At 41.9% G+C, this 14,617-nt stretch overlaps 1 protein-coding gene across 1 annotated transcript; it reads left to right on the top strand.

Annotated features, from left to right (window-relative positions):
- Nucleotides 1-2,967: 2,967 nt before the first annotated feature.
- Nucleotides 2,968-13,396, top strand: acat1 (acetyl-CoA acetyltransferase 1). Its single transcript, XM_046322675.1, has 12 exons — nucleotides 2,968-3,110; nucleotides 3,491-3,538; nucleotides 3,686-3,803; nucleotides 6,857-6,952; nucleotides 7,037-7,137; nucleotides 7,860-8,003; nucleotides 8,195-8,345; nucleotides 8,472-8,567; nucleotides 8,891-9,004; nucleotides 12,045-12,109; nucleotides 12,699-12,856; nucleotides 12,979-13,396. Exons 1-12 carry the CDS (start codon nucleotides 3,060-3,062, stop codon nucleotides 13,097-13,099), a joined length of 1,263 nt encoding a protein of 420 aa, XP_046178631.1. The 5' UTR covers nucleotides 2,968-3,059; the 3' UTR covers nucleotides 13,100-13,396.
- Nucleotides 13,397-14,617: the final 1,221 nt, after the last annotated feature.

Here is a 14,617-nt window from a genome sequence, read left to right as displayed (position 1 = left end):
TCGCACAACAGGACCGCCGAGTGCTGAAGCGCGCAGAGCGTAAAAATCGTCTGTCCTTGGTTACAACACTACTGAGTTCCAAACTGCCTCTGGAGGCAACATCAGCACATTAACTGTTCTTTCTGAGCTTCATGAAATGGGTTTCCATGGCCGAGCAGCTGCATACAAGTCTAAGATCACCATGAACAATTCCAAGCGTCAGCTGGAGAGGGGTAAAGCTCGCTGCCATTGGACTCTGGAAAAGTGGACAAACCTCTGCTTGGCGGATGCCAGGAAAACACTACCTGCCCCAATCCATAGTGCCAACTGTAAAGTTTGGTGGATGAGGAATAATGGTCTGGGGGCTGTTTTCATGGTTCAGGCTAGGCACCTTGAAGGGAAAACGCTACGGAATACAATGTCATTGTAGACAATTCTGTGCTTCCAACTTTGTGGCAACAGTTTGGGCAAGGCGCTTTCCTATTTCAGCATGACAATGCCCCCATGCACAAAGCGAGGTCCATACAGAAATGGTTTCTCGAGATCGGTGTGGAAGAAGTTGACTGGCCTGCAGAGAGCACTGACCTCAATCCCACAGAACACATTTGAGATGAATTGGAACGCAAATGTTCCAACATCTAGTGGAAAGCCTTCCCAGAAGATTGGAGGCAGTTTTAGCAGCAAAGGGGGGACCAACTCCATATTAATAATGCCCATGATTTTAGAATGAGATTTTTTGATGTCCACATACTTTTGGTGATGTAGTGTATTTCATCTGCGTTGTTTACAGTGGGAGCAAATTAAGCATAGAGGGCAGAACAAGCAAGGAGGTAGGCAAAGGCAAGCACGAGCTAGCGAGATCCTATTAGCGTGTTGTAGCATGTATTTGATATTTCCGTTAGGGAAACTCTATTCGACCTTGGAATCCTCCTAAACATCACAATTTTGTACAAATTTGGCAAAGCGTCAAGTCTATAAATCTTAGTGCACTGTGTTCATAAAAGATTCCAGTTTAGGGAAGAGAAAAATGTATTGAGATCAGATGTTTCATCGATAAGAAATTTAGCAGAACATGTCATGTCTTATCATATTATGTCTTGTTCCTGTTCTTTCTCTTCACTCTGTCTCCCTCTGCTGGTCATATTAGGTTACCTTCTCTTTCTCTCCTCCTCCAGCTGTTCCTCATCTCCTCTAACTACCTGGTTCACCCTTTTCCCACCTGTTCCCTTTTTCCCTCTGATTAGGTCTCTATTTCTCTCTCTGTTCCTGCTTCTTTCTTTGTCAGATTCTCGTTTGAGTTTCTCATGCCAGAAACAAACTATCGTCTCGTTTGCTTCATCCCTGTCCCGCCCCGTCCTGTCGGAATCTGCCTGGCAAGTGCATCCTGTACTCAGCTAACTGTCTTATCGTTTGTACTGTGTCCAGTTCATCTGATGCTACGTGAGATCAGGCACCACTGTTCCTCTACGACCCGCGCCTACCCAGAGAGACCTGCAGCCTGTCGCCGCTAACCCAGCTATTCTCCTCTGCTGCTAAGAAGGGGGCTCTTTTGTAATTATCAGAAGGACTTTTTGTTTCATTTGTCGCCCTCTCTGCGGGTTGTCTATTTTTCCATTATCTACATCTGAAGAGGATCTATGTCTTCCCTGTGTTTACATTAAAGGACTCTGTTTTTGAATACCGCTTTTGGGTCCTCACTCAAGTGCATAACAGAACATTGGCCCAGTTTCACCTAGTTCCATCCTCTCCCACTAACCGCGACTGGACTTCCTCTCACTACCATATTTAGTGATAAGAAAACCTTCTTCTTCTTCGATAGGCTTTAACAGCGGTTGGCATCCAAAGTTAATGGTGCAATACTGCCATCAGCGTGACGGGTTATTGAATAAGAAACTAAAAAACCATTGCGGGAAAGGGGGAAAACATCAATATACAAAATTGAAACACGTCAACTAACAAAACTCTTCGCACTTCTTCAATCACAGTCCACTCCAAAGTACATCCCTACACAAGCTCAGTGGCCTGCAATGGCGGGATCATTCACTGACAGGGGGCGTGAAAAAATGGTGCCGATAGATAGGGCAGCCGTGCTTCAAGCCCCTATGCAACTTTGCAGTATTTTGTTGTCTTATGTGTTATTTCTTACATTATTAGCCCAGAAAAATGTTTGTGTTATTACACACAGCCGGGAAGAACTTTTGGATATAAGAGTGACTGTAACTCACCAGCATTACCAGCATTACGACGAGGAATATGACTTTCCAGAATCGGATCCTACGTTTGTTTCCCCCAGGGCAATCAAACCGATTCCTAAATACCGTCGGTGGAGAAGAGGTATTCGGAGGGGACTTCTTGTCCGACTCAGGAGGCACGCACACCACCCACTGCTTACGGGTATATTATTCGCTAATGTTCAGTCTCTGGATAATAAAGTTGATGAGCTCAGGGCGAGGATTTCCTTCAAGAGAGATATAAGGGATTGTAACATACTCTGTTTCACAGAAACACTCGACCACTGCTACTCCAAATCCCGGGATGCCGACAAGTCCTTCCCCCGGCCTCCCTTCTGCAAATATGTTTACGACTCCATTTTGCTCTTCCCTGCCTATGGGCAGAAACTCAAACAGTGTTAATTTGCTAAATTGTAATTACTTCGCCACTATGGCCTATTTATTGCCTTACCTCCTCACGCCATTTGCACAGACTGTATATATACTTTTTTTCTATTGTGTTATTGACTGTACGTTTGTTTATTCCATGTGTAATTCTGTGTTGTTGTTTGTGTCGCACTGCTTTGCTTTATCTTGGCCAGGTCACAGTTGTAAATGAGAACTTGTTCTCAACTGGCCTACCTGGTTAAATAAAGGTGAAAAAAAAATTAATAGCCCTTTTGTCTGTGGTAGATTCCTTTAGATAACTACAAGTTGTGAATCGTTTTTACTACAATGACCACAATGCGCACTGACGTTTTGCAAACACACCTCTCGTTCTGATTGGTCCATTGGGTTGGCGCTGTACTAGTCGGCTGAAGGTGAAATAGGTCCAACTTTGCGAACAGACCTCCGTTGCAGTTCAACATTATGTCATCAAGTGGACTTTTAACCATGCGTTCTCAAATTTGCAAGCGTTTGGTAAGTGGGGGTGACCAAAATCAATGTGGGCACTTCAAACGGGAAGCATTCCTTCTCATTTTTATCGGCCGCATGCACATGCTAGCTATTGTTGTTTTGACAGCCGGTTACGATAGAAAAGGCCTGCCTTGTAAAACCTCTCTATCTATCTGATATAGTTAACTAGCCCCAGCAATCACAGTAATGTGTTAGCTTGCTATATATTGTTAGTTGACTCCTAGAAATATATTGCTCTATCCACACCTCAATAATAGCAGTAGTAGCTAATCAGATTGCTAGCTGGCTGAATGTGACATAACGTTTTCGTCCCCCCTCACACACTGACTGTTACAAAACAGTACCTAGCTGCTAATAGGTATATCCCTCCTCTACCCTTGCAGGCTCACAAGTACCTGTCAAGGACATATTCAACTCGCCCTTCTTTAAATGTGAGTAAGTGACTGAAATGTTTTGGAACATAATTTACCCTTTTCAGGATCTTTGCAGCTAACTTGACACATTGAACTGACTGAGTGAAAGTGAGAATGTAGTAAGCTACTCAAGGGTTTTTGCCAAACTTTGATGGGTCATTTCAGGAAGTGGTCATCGTCAGTGCCGTCCGCACCCCGATGGGGTCCTTCAGAGGGAGCCTGGCAGCCGTACCAGCCACCAAACTGGGCTCCATCGCCATCAAAGGAGCCATTGAGAAAGCAGGTATGGAAGTGATATGAAGACTTTACGTCATTCCATTCATTCACAGTAAAAGTATTGACAATTAGATGCATGTTTTGACACAGCAGTAGTGCTGAGCGATTAGTGCTTTTTGAGGTCGATTTGATTGTTAAAAAATAATGTTTTTTGGTTTTGATACATTTTTTAAAACCAATGCATTATGTAGGTTGTGTGGTGTGACACATACTAAAACGGTTAACCAAAGTCCATTGATGGTAGTGACTGCCCATTATTGCTTGTCACTTAGCCCTCATTTATTCACATTACTTTAATACAATATTTAGGTTGTGTATATTACATTTGTTTTATTGGATGATTTTATTATTTAATTCCAAGTCATCTTCTCATCTCTATAGAGTTGCTATCTGACAAAATCACAATTTTAGTTCTTAAAAGTCGTTCTTAAAAGTAAATAAGGCATACTTTTATCACTGCTGAATACCAATTATCAATCACTTAGATCATGTATTTTCTGGTAGAGATACCTTGCGAAGCAACTGCTCTCTATCCCTTAATCACACATTCTTCTGTCTCTTTTACGTAGCAGGTGTAAAAGTAACATAGACCGTACAAGTAGTTGTACAATAGATTATGGTCATTGTCATTAATTGTCAAGTTTTCTGCACTAAAGTATTGTAGAATATCAAATCAAGTTTATTTATATAGCCCTTCGTACATCAGCTGATATCTCAATGTGCTGTACAGAAACCCAGCCTAAAACTCCAAACAGCAAGCAATGCAGGTGTAGAAGCACGGTGGCTAGAAAAAACTCCCTAGAAAGGCCAAAACCTAGAAAGAGACCTAGAGAGGAACCAGGCTATGAGGGGTGGCCAGTCCTCTTCTGGCTGTGCTGGGTGGAGATTATAACAGAACATGGCCAAGATGTTCAAATGTTCATAAATGACCAGCATGGTCAAATAATAATAATCACAGGCAGAACAGTTGAAACTGGAACAGCAGCACGGCCAGGTGAACTGGGGACAGCAAGGAGTCATCATGCCAGGTAGTCCTGAAGCATGGTCCTAGGGCTCAGGTCCTCTGAGAGAGAGAAAGAGAGAATTAGAGAGAGCATACTTAAATTCACACAGGAACCGGATAAGACAGGAGAAGTACTCCAGATATAACAAACTGACCCTAGCCCCCCGACACAAACTACTGCAGCATAAATACTGGAGGCTGAGACAGGAGGGGTCAGGAGACACAATATTAGCCAGCCTAACTCCCTACTACATCGCATATTTCGGGCTTGATCTGATTTATTTATCTTACTATTGTAAAATACATTGTGTCCATAAAATGTATATAGTATGTATAAGCTGGAGGTAAAAGCCTAAGTGTTGTCCGTTTACTCCAAATAGGGGAGGGGCGGTAGGGTTGGGGGAAAATGATACATTTAAAATATATCTATCCTATCTACAGTGCCCCTTGACTTTCAATAGTTTTTCCCTCAATCTACACACAATACCCCATAATGACAAAGCAAAAACAATTTTTTAGAAACCTTTGCGCCGTTCATCTTTCCCTCTATCCTAACTACCGGTAGTCTCCCAGTTCTTGCCGCTGAACAACATCCCCACAGCCTGATGCTGCCACCACCGTGCTTCATTGGAGGGATGGTGCCAGGTTTCCTCCAGACGTGACGCTTGGCATTCAGGCAATAGAGTTAAATCTTAGTTTCATCAGATATTGAATTTTATTTCTCATGGTCTGAGAGTCCTTTAGGTGCCTTTTGGCAAACTCCAAGCGGGATGTCATGTGCCTTTTACTGAGGATTGCTTCTGTCTGGCCACTCTACCAAAAAAGCCTGATTGATCAAGGGGTCTGAGTACTTCCCAAATGCACTGTGTAGTGTGTGTGTGTGTGTGCCTCTGGGATAAAGTCTATCATGCTGGCTGCAAAACACCAGTCTGAACATCAACAGTAAAGAGGCGACTCCGGGATGCTGGCCTTGCAGGCAGAGTTGCAAAGAAAAGCCATATCTCAGACTGGCCAATAAAAAGGAAAGCTTAAGATGGGCAAAAGAGCACACACTGGACAGAGGATCTCTGCCTATAAGGTCAGCATCCCTGAGTCCCCTCTTCATTGTTGACATTGAGACTGGTGTTTTGCATGTACTATTTAATGAAGCTGCCAGGTGAGGACTTGGGAGGCGTCTGTTTCTCAAACTAGACACTAATGTACTTGTCCTCCTTCTCAGTTGTTGCACCGGGGCCTCCCACCCTTTCTATTCTGGTTAGGCCAGTTTGCGCTGTTCTGTGAAGGGAGTAGTACACAGCGTTTGAATGAGATCTTCAGTTTCCTGGCAATTTCTCGCTTGGAATAGCCTTCATTTCTCAGAACAAGAATATACTGACAAGTTTCAGAAGAGTTTTTTTTTTTTTTTTTTTTCTGGACATTTTGAGCCTGTATATCGAACCCACAAATGCTGACGCTTCAGATACTCAACTTGCCTAAAGAAGGACAGTTTTAGTGCTTCTTTAATCAGAACAACAGTTTTCTGCTGTGCTAACATAATTGCAAAAGGGTTTTCTAATGATCAATTGTCCTTTTAAAAATGATAATCTTAGATTAGCTAACACAACGTGCCATTGGAACACAGGAGTGATGGTTGCTGATAATGGGCTTCTGTACGCCTATGTAGATATTCTATTAAGAATCAGCTGTTTCCTACAATAGTCATTTACAACACTGAGCATGTCTACACTGTATTTCTGATCAATTTGATGTTATTTTAATGGACAAAAAAAATGTGCTTTTCTTTAAAAAACAAGGACATGTCTACGTGACCCCAACTTTTGAATGGTAGTATATATGACACATGATTTATCTCTAGAGAAACTTCTCAATGTGCGCATTGAGCTCACAAAAAAACGAACAAAAATGGAATTCAAATAATTGAACTGATTTAATTGCTAGGCAGTATACAGCACAGTTAGGCTAGTAAAATATTGTACATTTCATCTGAAAGGAGGTGTCAACTGCACAGTCAATTTGTTTTATCTGTAAGGGTATGTATATTGTGTGATGGTGGCCAGGTATCCCAGTTGAGGAGGTGAAGGAGGTCTACATGGGAAATGTACTGCAGGCTGGGGAAGGACAGGCCCCTACAAGACAGGCCCTGCTTGGTGCAGGTATGTTTAGAAACACACACATATATACACACACACACCACATTATCAGGTGTGCTAATCGACTGCTACTTACCCCCCCCCCAGGGCTGTCTCTCTCCACTCCAGCAACAACAATCAACAAAGTCTGTGCCTCTGGAATGAAGTCTATCATGCTGGCTGCCCAGAGTCTGATGTGTGGACACCAGGTACAGTAACATGACAGCTCACTGTGTTACCATAACATGACTTGACACCAGACTTAGCTGCTATTACCCCTGCTCTGATCATCTGCAATATCACTGTGTTACTCAGTTTGCCAAAACATTATGGTAGGTATGCCCATATGAGGTCATTGAAGATCACTGGATTTTACTACACAGAGAAGAATAAAACTCTAGTGGCATTGCACTCACAGAATACAGATGTCCGGTGAAGATCATTGTGACCGAAATACAGTGCCTTGCGAAAGTATTCGGCCCCCTTGAACTTTGCGACCTTTTGCCACATTTCAGGCTTCAAACATAAAGATATAAAACTGTATATTTTTGTGAAGAATCAACAACAAGTGGGACACAATCATGAAGTGGAATGACATTTATTGGATATTTCAAACTTTTTTAACAAATCAAAAACTGAAAAATTGGGCGTGCAAAATTATTCAGCCCCTTTACTTTCAGTGCAGCAAACTCTCTCCAGAAGTTCAGTGAGGATCTCTGAATGATCCTCACTGAAATGTGGCAACAGGTCGCAAAGTTCAAGGGGGCCGAATACTTTCGCAAGGCTCTGTATAACCATGTTATTAATCTTTAACTAATAAGCCCATTATTTTCCGATGGAAAGGGTTGCATCATGTAACATAGGAATAATCTCCTAAAAAGTGTTCAGGTTTTTGCTGAGAAACAAATCTGGTTGCTTTCATTTTTGTCAGGATGTGATGGTGGCAGGCGGTATGGAGAGTATGTCCAATGTCCCCTATGTGATGACTAGGGACACTCCATCCTACGGAGGCGTGAGAATGGAGGACCTCATCGTAAAGGACGGCCTCACTGACGTCTACAACAAATTCCACATGGTATTTTATCACTGTGTATTAAATATTTAAATAGAGCAAATGTTCTCTATAGGAGTGTGTGTTGGTGTTCTTGCTGGCCGCTGTCCGGACATGATTTCCATTCATTTGGAGACAGAGTAAGCAATGGTTAGTAGTTGAGTTCTTGACTTTTGAAGAGGATATAATGTGTTTTAATGGAATTTAATGTGTAGGGAAACTGTGCAGAAAACACAGCCAAGAACAGCCAGATCAGCAGGGAGGAGCAGGATGCCTACGCCATCAGCTCATACAGCCGCAGCAAAGCAGCCTATGAATCAGGAGTGCTTGCGAAAGAGATTGTCCCCGTTAGCATCCCCCAGAGAGGTAAAGGATGGTATCCTATAACATATAACCTCAATAAACTAAACCAAACCATGTTACCATGTTTATCTATAGGCATATTATCAGTGGTCAGATGCATGTAGCTGACATAATGTTGTTCCTCTGCAGGCAAGCCTGATGTGGTAGTGTCAGAGGATGAGGAGTGGAGGCGTGTGGACTTCAGCAAAGTCCCCAAACTAAGAGCAGTGTTCCAGAAGGAGAATGGTAAGCACCCTAGTCCAAGTTGATAGGCCTCTGAACTGGTGTCTGCTGCATGTTTGCTTATATATTACTGAGTAGGAGGGTATCTGAGCTTACAGAAAGCCAAAAATAGATGTCTGTTTTTTCAACTCTGGGTTGATATCCTTTTTTCATGGTAGCCCAAGGTAATCCATGATAATGAGCATAAAGAAAACGTCTTCAGAAGTAAAACTACTGTGAACGGTATTTTCATAAGGACCGAGACAGACTCAAACATTCACTGATGTGCTTGAGACAAACCTCTGTGTGCAGACTAAGTTGATTCTGATTGGTGATTTGGATTCCAGGCACGGTTACTGCAGCCAATGCCAGCACGCTGAACGATGGGGCCGCCGCTCTGGTTCTCATGACGGTCGACGCGGCAAAGAGACTCGGCATTACCCCATTGGCCCGGATCGTCTGTAAGACACCAACCCCCCCCCCCCCCCCCCACGTAGCCCAGTACCAGACTGTAGTTGCATAATGCTATGGCACATAGTGTCTTTGTAGAGATAACAATCCAGGGGGATTCCCAGGAACATCATGAACTTTCACCTTAAACCTCTTAGACCTACCCCCCTACTTTTTTCAATTTCCGTCTGAAGACATACCCAAATCTAACTGCCTGTAGCTCAGGCACAGAACCAAGGATATGTATATTCTTGGTACCATTTGGAAGGAAACACTCTGAAGTTTGTGTAAATGTGAATTGAATGTAGGAGAATATAACACAATAGATCTGGTTTAGATAATAAAATGGAAAAAACATAGGTTTTTATTTTTATTGTTGTATCATCTTTAAAATGAACAAGATAAAACGAACATTCAGATAGGATGATGGGGACAATTTCAATTAAAAACATAGAGGGTAACAGTACTTGTGCAAAGTTTCAGAATGATACTGTACCTTCCAAAATGAGTGTGCTTAAATGACATTTATCATGAGGTCACCCAGGTGTCCCACACAAGTAGCCCAAATGTATCCAGGTGGCCAAATTGGTGAATTTATACATTTTGAATGGAATAACTATATATAAAATACCAAAATGGTATTCTAACACCCCCCCCCCCCCCCCAGGTGCCATAGCACATCCATGAAATACATTTGGGCAGATGAACACCACTTGTGGCAGGAGCTGGGTGAACCAGCTTCAGTGGGGGGATGGACACCTTGGCACTGGGGGCTCCCATTCGGAGTCAGTGACACTGTGAAAGATGTTCAGTTAAATCCAGTCTGTAATTGCTGCCAAAGGTGCTTCAGCAAAGTACTGAGTAAAGGGTCTGAATACTTATGTAAATGTGATTTGTTTTAAATGTTTTTAAAATTCTAAAAACCTGTTTTGCTTTGTCGTTATGGGGTATTGTGTGTAAATTGAGGGGAAACAGCAATTTAATCCATTTTAGATTAAGGATGTAAAGTAACAATGTGGATAAAGTGAAGGGGTCTGAATACTTTCCGAATGCAAAAGGTCAAAGATGAAAGTAAACCTTTTTTATTTTTAAACTACACTAAAGGAACACTGTTACATCCAATGCCTGTTTGCCTGAGACTGATGCCACGTTAGTGCCTCTACACGCGTATACACTCTTGTTTCGGGGAGGACTGTGGAGGGGTCTTAGATGGTTGAGGGGCAGCTCTCAGGGGAGCTGTGGGGGGCTCTTTGATGGTTGCTGGCCTGGTGGGGGGCTCTTTGATGGTTGCTGGCCTGGCGGGGGGGCTCTTTGATGGTTGCTGGCCTGGGGGTTGGAAGCTTAGACCGGTGGCTGAGAGGTCGCTGGTTTGGGTTGTTAGGGTTCGTTCCTTACGTCCTTTGTCAATCATTGGTTCATTGGTGAAATTAGCATTATGACTATCTTTAATTAAATAATTCAAAAACCTTTATTAATGTAATTGCAGACAGAAGTTGACAAACAGGAACATAGCACGCATGTTTCTGAATCATTTCTGCATCAAACAAAAGGTCTCAAGTTGTTTTATAAAACCGAAGTCCCGCCTTAGTGATGTCACTGACTACGTCATTACCTTTTTACTCCTGAGACCAAAACCCTGCATCCACAGCTGTACAAACATAGAGTTTCAGTATTTATCTAAAAACTAGGCAATAATTGTCCTCTCCCCAAAGTTGATTTATTGTGGAATGTCTGAGTAGTCTCAGACATTCCAGACTGTGGTCCACAGTTGTTTGCTCTTTCTTTCTCTCTTATAAAGAAGACCCATCTTAGAAATGTGTGACTGAGACAGAACTCTGCAGGGGAGTGTGGGAGATGAAACTACTCAGACATTCCACAATAAATCAATTTATATATATTAATCTGTAGTCTAGGACCCTATAAATGTAAGGAGGGAGGGGTCTGATAACACCTCCCCTTCTATTAATATAACATAAGCATAATCAATTATTCTAATACATCAAACGTTTGTACAGCCCCAAATCATGACCGCTAGGTGAATCCTGACAGGGTCCCCGATTTGACTTGGTGGGAGATCTGTCCATGTGCTCTTGGGAGGTGCGCTTGACCCTGGTTGGATGGGAGTGTATGCTAGATGACCGACTGTAATGTAAATGTTGAGCGACTTCACTGCACTGTTTTATTTATTTATTTTAAATCAATAAATTAAAGCATAGAAATGGCGCACATAGAATAGATCTACCGCTTCTTAGACTTGCTTTCAATGAGTGACAGATCTATAACTCTCATTTCTATGTGAATTTGGTCCGGTCGCCCAAAAAGTTACATATTGCAGCTTTTAATAACACATTAAAAATCTGCTATATTTCCCCTTTATGCATTTAGCCACTGCGCACTGCCGCTGCTAAATCGTGGCCGCCACTGTGGGATGGTTAAAATGTTTTCAGATACAAATTATGTAGGAAAGATAATAGCAATAAATGTATTTTTTGGGAAGTTCTTATAAACATAAAATTAAAAACTAGCCAGTCAGGGAGAATGTAAAAATTCCAAAAATGGCAAAGGTCTTCCCAATTTTAATTTTATGTTTTGAGTCACTCCGGTAGCCTAAGACCAAGGCTTGCCATGGCAAAATGTGTATAATTCCAGGAAATGTTTTCTTTCCTGCCAAGAGGGCCTCTAAAACCGTGCCATTGGCCATACCCACTACCATGCCCCCCCCCCCCCCCCGATTTATAGTTTAAGGTTATACATGTTCAATTTCCACCTGCGACTAATACCAAATGTCAATCACATGCCAGTCATTTTTAGAATGCTGCGTGATACTGCTAATCACTTGTTACTGCAGCTAGCTGGTCCAGCTGTTGTCTCTATAACTTCCTGTATTACTATTGAGTCTCATTAGCGATGTTGACCACAATAGCAAAAACATTAGTAATACAAAACTCCTTCACGTATCTGAAACGTGTTTTTTTTTTATGATCAAGTTGCAAAATGATGCCTTAAATATAACATGTTGCTCCTTTTAAATAAAATGTCTTCATTTTCCAGCTTTTGCAGATGCAGCTACCGCTCCCATTGATTTCCCCATCGCTCCTGCCTTTGCTGTACCAAAGGTGAGTCTGAGTGTTAATGGGAAATCTCTGAATGTTTTAACTCCAAATTCATCTCCAGCACTACCCCCAATATCAACATATGTGAAAATACAGCATTTTAATGTTTTGTAGTACAAATACATTTTTACCCAGTCGTAGGCAATGCCTACTCATCATTGAAGTCACATGATGCATGATGCATACCTGATGATGCCATTGGAAAATTGCATCTTCCTTTATCTTTTTGACTACAAAACATAGAAACCTGCCACTTTCTCATACAGTATGTTAATGTTGGGGGTAGTGCTGGAGAACTATATGAATTTTTTAAAATGATTTAAATGATTTAAATGATTTATTTTTTATGTCCCTTTAACAAAATGACTGATATAGTGGTTGTTTCATCACTGTAGATAATATGGGTTATCAGAGATCGGGACAGTAACATGACTCATGAATATAGCTTTTAACGGTGAAAAAATAATCTCTCTTTGTTCAATTTAATTGAATGACAGCACATATTTGCTGTAAATGATCATGTATTCTCAGTCAACCTGGTAAAATAAGTGTGAAATATAAATAAATAAATGTACATTTTTATGGTCCTCAGGTCCTGGCAGCTGCAGGGCTAAAGAAGGAGGACATTGCCATGTGGGAGATCAACGAAGCCTTCAGTGTTGTGGTTCTGGCCAACGTGAAGATGTTGGACATCGACCCCAGCAAAGTCAATGTCAATGGAGGAGCTGTCTCCCTGGGACACCCTATTGGGTAAGCAGCATTGCCATAGAGTGCTATGCCCAAAAAATCCTGATGATAAACAAATAAAAGCCTGATAATAAGGGAGGGAAAAGCCAGATCTTTGTGATGCTTACTTTCTGTCAATCTCTCAGGATGTCGGGGGCGAGAATCGTGGGACACATGGTACATGCTCTGAAGTCTGGCCAGTACGGCCTGGCTGGGATCTGCAATGGTGGTGGTGGAGCCTCCTCTATCATCATCCAGAAGTTATAGGAATCTTTTCTCTTCCCCTTAAAGGTTATTAACAGACAAGCATATAAACTGCCTGAACTGAGCGGTTAAAACACTTTTGGGATGTACTTGTCATGTTTTAGACTATGCCTTATCACTCTCGATAATATGTCTGAAATGAACAACCTCCAGTCTGGCAGCCTTACTGGTCACCTCACATACTGAACTAATATTATAACTCCCATGTTTAAGTCACTCCTGTTGAATGTTTGTTGCAAGAGGCAAATTTATATTTAACTTTTTGACTGTAAAGATTAATAAATAGTTTATGAAAAAAGAGCCTTCTATCATAGTTTTTTTGTCTTCATTGTTATACATAACCTATCCTTACTATAAATGTGTAGCCACTAAACAATGACCGTTAAGGTTGAAAGAGCTTTTCATGATAAGATGAATCGTATCAAAACATAGTGGTTTATATCATATATCAAGGTAATACGATTTACAATTAGATGCACACATTTTCCGAGGCCAACACAAGAACACTTGGGGTGATGTCCAGGCAGAAATGACTGAGAGCTGCCTCAACTTTAAAAACATCCCCTGAACCGATTGAGAACATTCTTCAATGGCCTATGCTCCTTATAGGAAGTGTCACGTAAGTGGATACATGTTTATTTATTTTAACTTTTGAATAAGACAAAAAATGGGTGTCTGTCTGCCTGTAATAGTCACAGAGGCCTTGGCCACAGATTAAATACAGTGCTTTCGGGAACTATTCAGACCCCTTCACTTTTTCCCACATTGTTACGTTACAGCCTTCTTCTAAAATGGATAAAATATGTTCCCCTCAATCTACACACAATACCCTATAATGGCAAAGCAAAAACAGGCTTACACATTTTTGCAAATGTATTAAATATAAAAAATGATCACATTTACATAAGTATTCAGACCCTTTAATCAGTACTTTGTTGATTCACCTTTGGCAGCGATTTCAGCCTTGATTCTTCTTGGATGATGCAACAATCTTAGCACACCTGTATTTTGGGAGTTTCTCCCATTCTTTGTAGATCCTCTCAAGCTCTGTCAGGTTGGATGTAGAGCATCACTGCACAGTTATTTTCGGGTCTCTCCAGAGATGTTCTAGGTTGGACCTCTCAAGGACATTCAGAGACTTGTCCCGAAGCCACACATGCGTTGTCTTGTGTTTAGGGTTGTCCTGTTGGAAGGTGAACCGTTGCCCCTGTCTGAGGTCCTGAGCGCTCTGCAGCTGATTGGTGGAGTGCTGTAGAGATGGTTGTCCTTCTGGAAGGTTTTCACAATCTCCTAGAGGAGCCCTGACAGTCACCATCGGGTTCTTGGTCACCTCCCTCCCTTCTCTCCCGATTGCTCAGTTTAACTGCGTGGTTCCAAACGTGCGTGGTTCCAAACGTCTTCCATTTAAGAATGATGGGGGCCACTGTGTTCTTGGAGACATTCAATGCTGCAGGAAGTTTTTGGTACCCTTCCCCAGATCTGTGCTTTTACACAATCCTCTCTCGGTGCTCTATTGATAAT

Source organism: Oncorhynchus gorbuscha, linkage group LG02 (genome assembly GCF_021184085.1).
Source record: "Oncorhynchus gorbuscha isolate QuinsamMale2020 ecotype Even-year linkage group LG02, OgorEven_v1.0, whole genome shotgun sequence".
Lineage (NCBI taxonomy): Eukaryota > Metazoa > Chordata > Actinopteri > Salmoniformes > Salmonidae > Oncorhynchus > Oncorhynchus gorbuscha.
Note: the sequence above shows the minus strand (reverse complement) of the source record. Positions and strands in the feature narration are given on the sequence as shown.

Coding starts and splice junctions, on each gene's coding strand:
- acat1 (XM_046322675.1), top strand. CDS start 3,060: ATGTCATCAAGTGGACTTTTAACCATGCGTTCTCAAATTTGCAAGCGT. Junction 3,539..3,685: donor CAACTCGCCCTTCTTTAAAT/GTGAGTAAGTGA, acceptor GGGTCATTTCAG/GAAGTGGTCATCGTCAGTGC. Junction 6,953..7,036: donor ACAGGCCCTGCTTGGTGCAG/GTATGTTTAGAA, acceptor CCCCCCCCCCAG/GGCTGTCTCTCTCCACTCCA.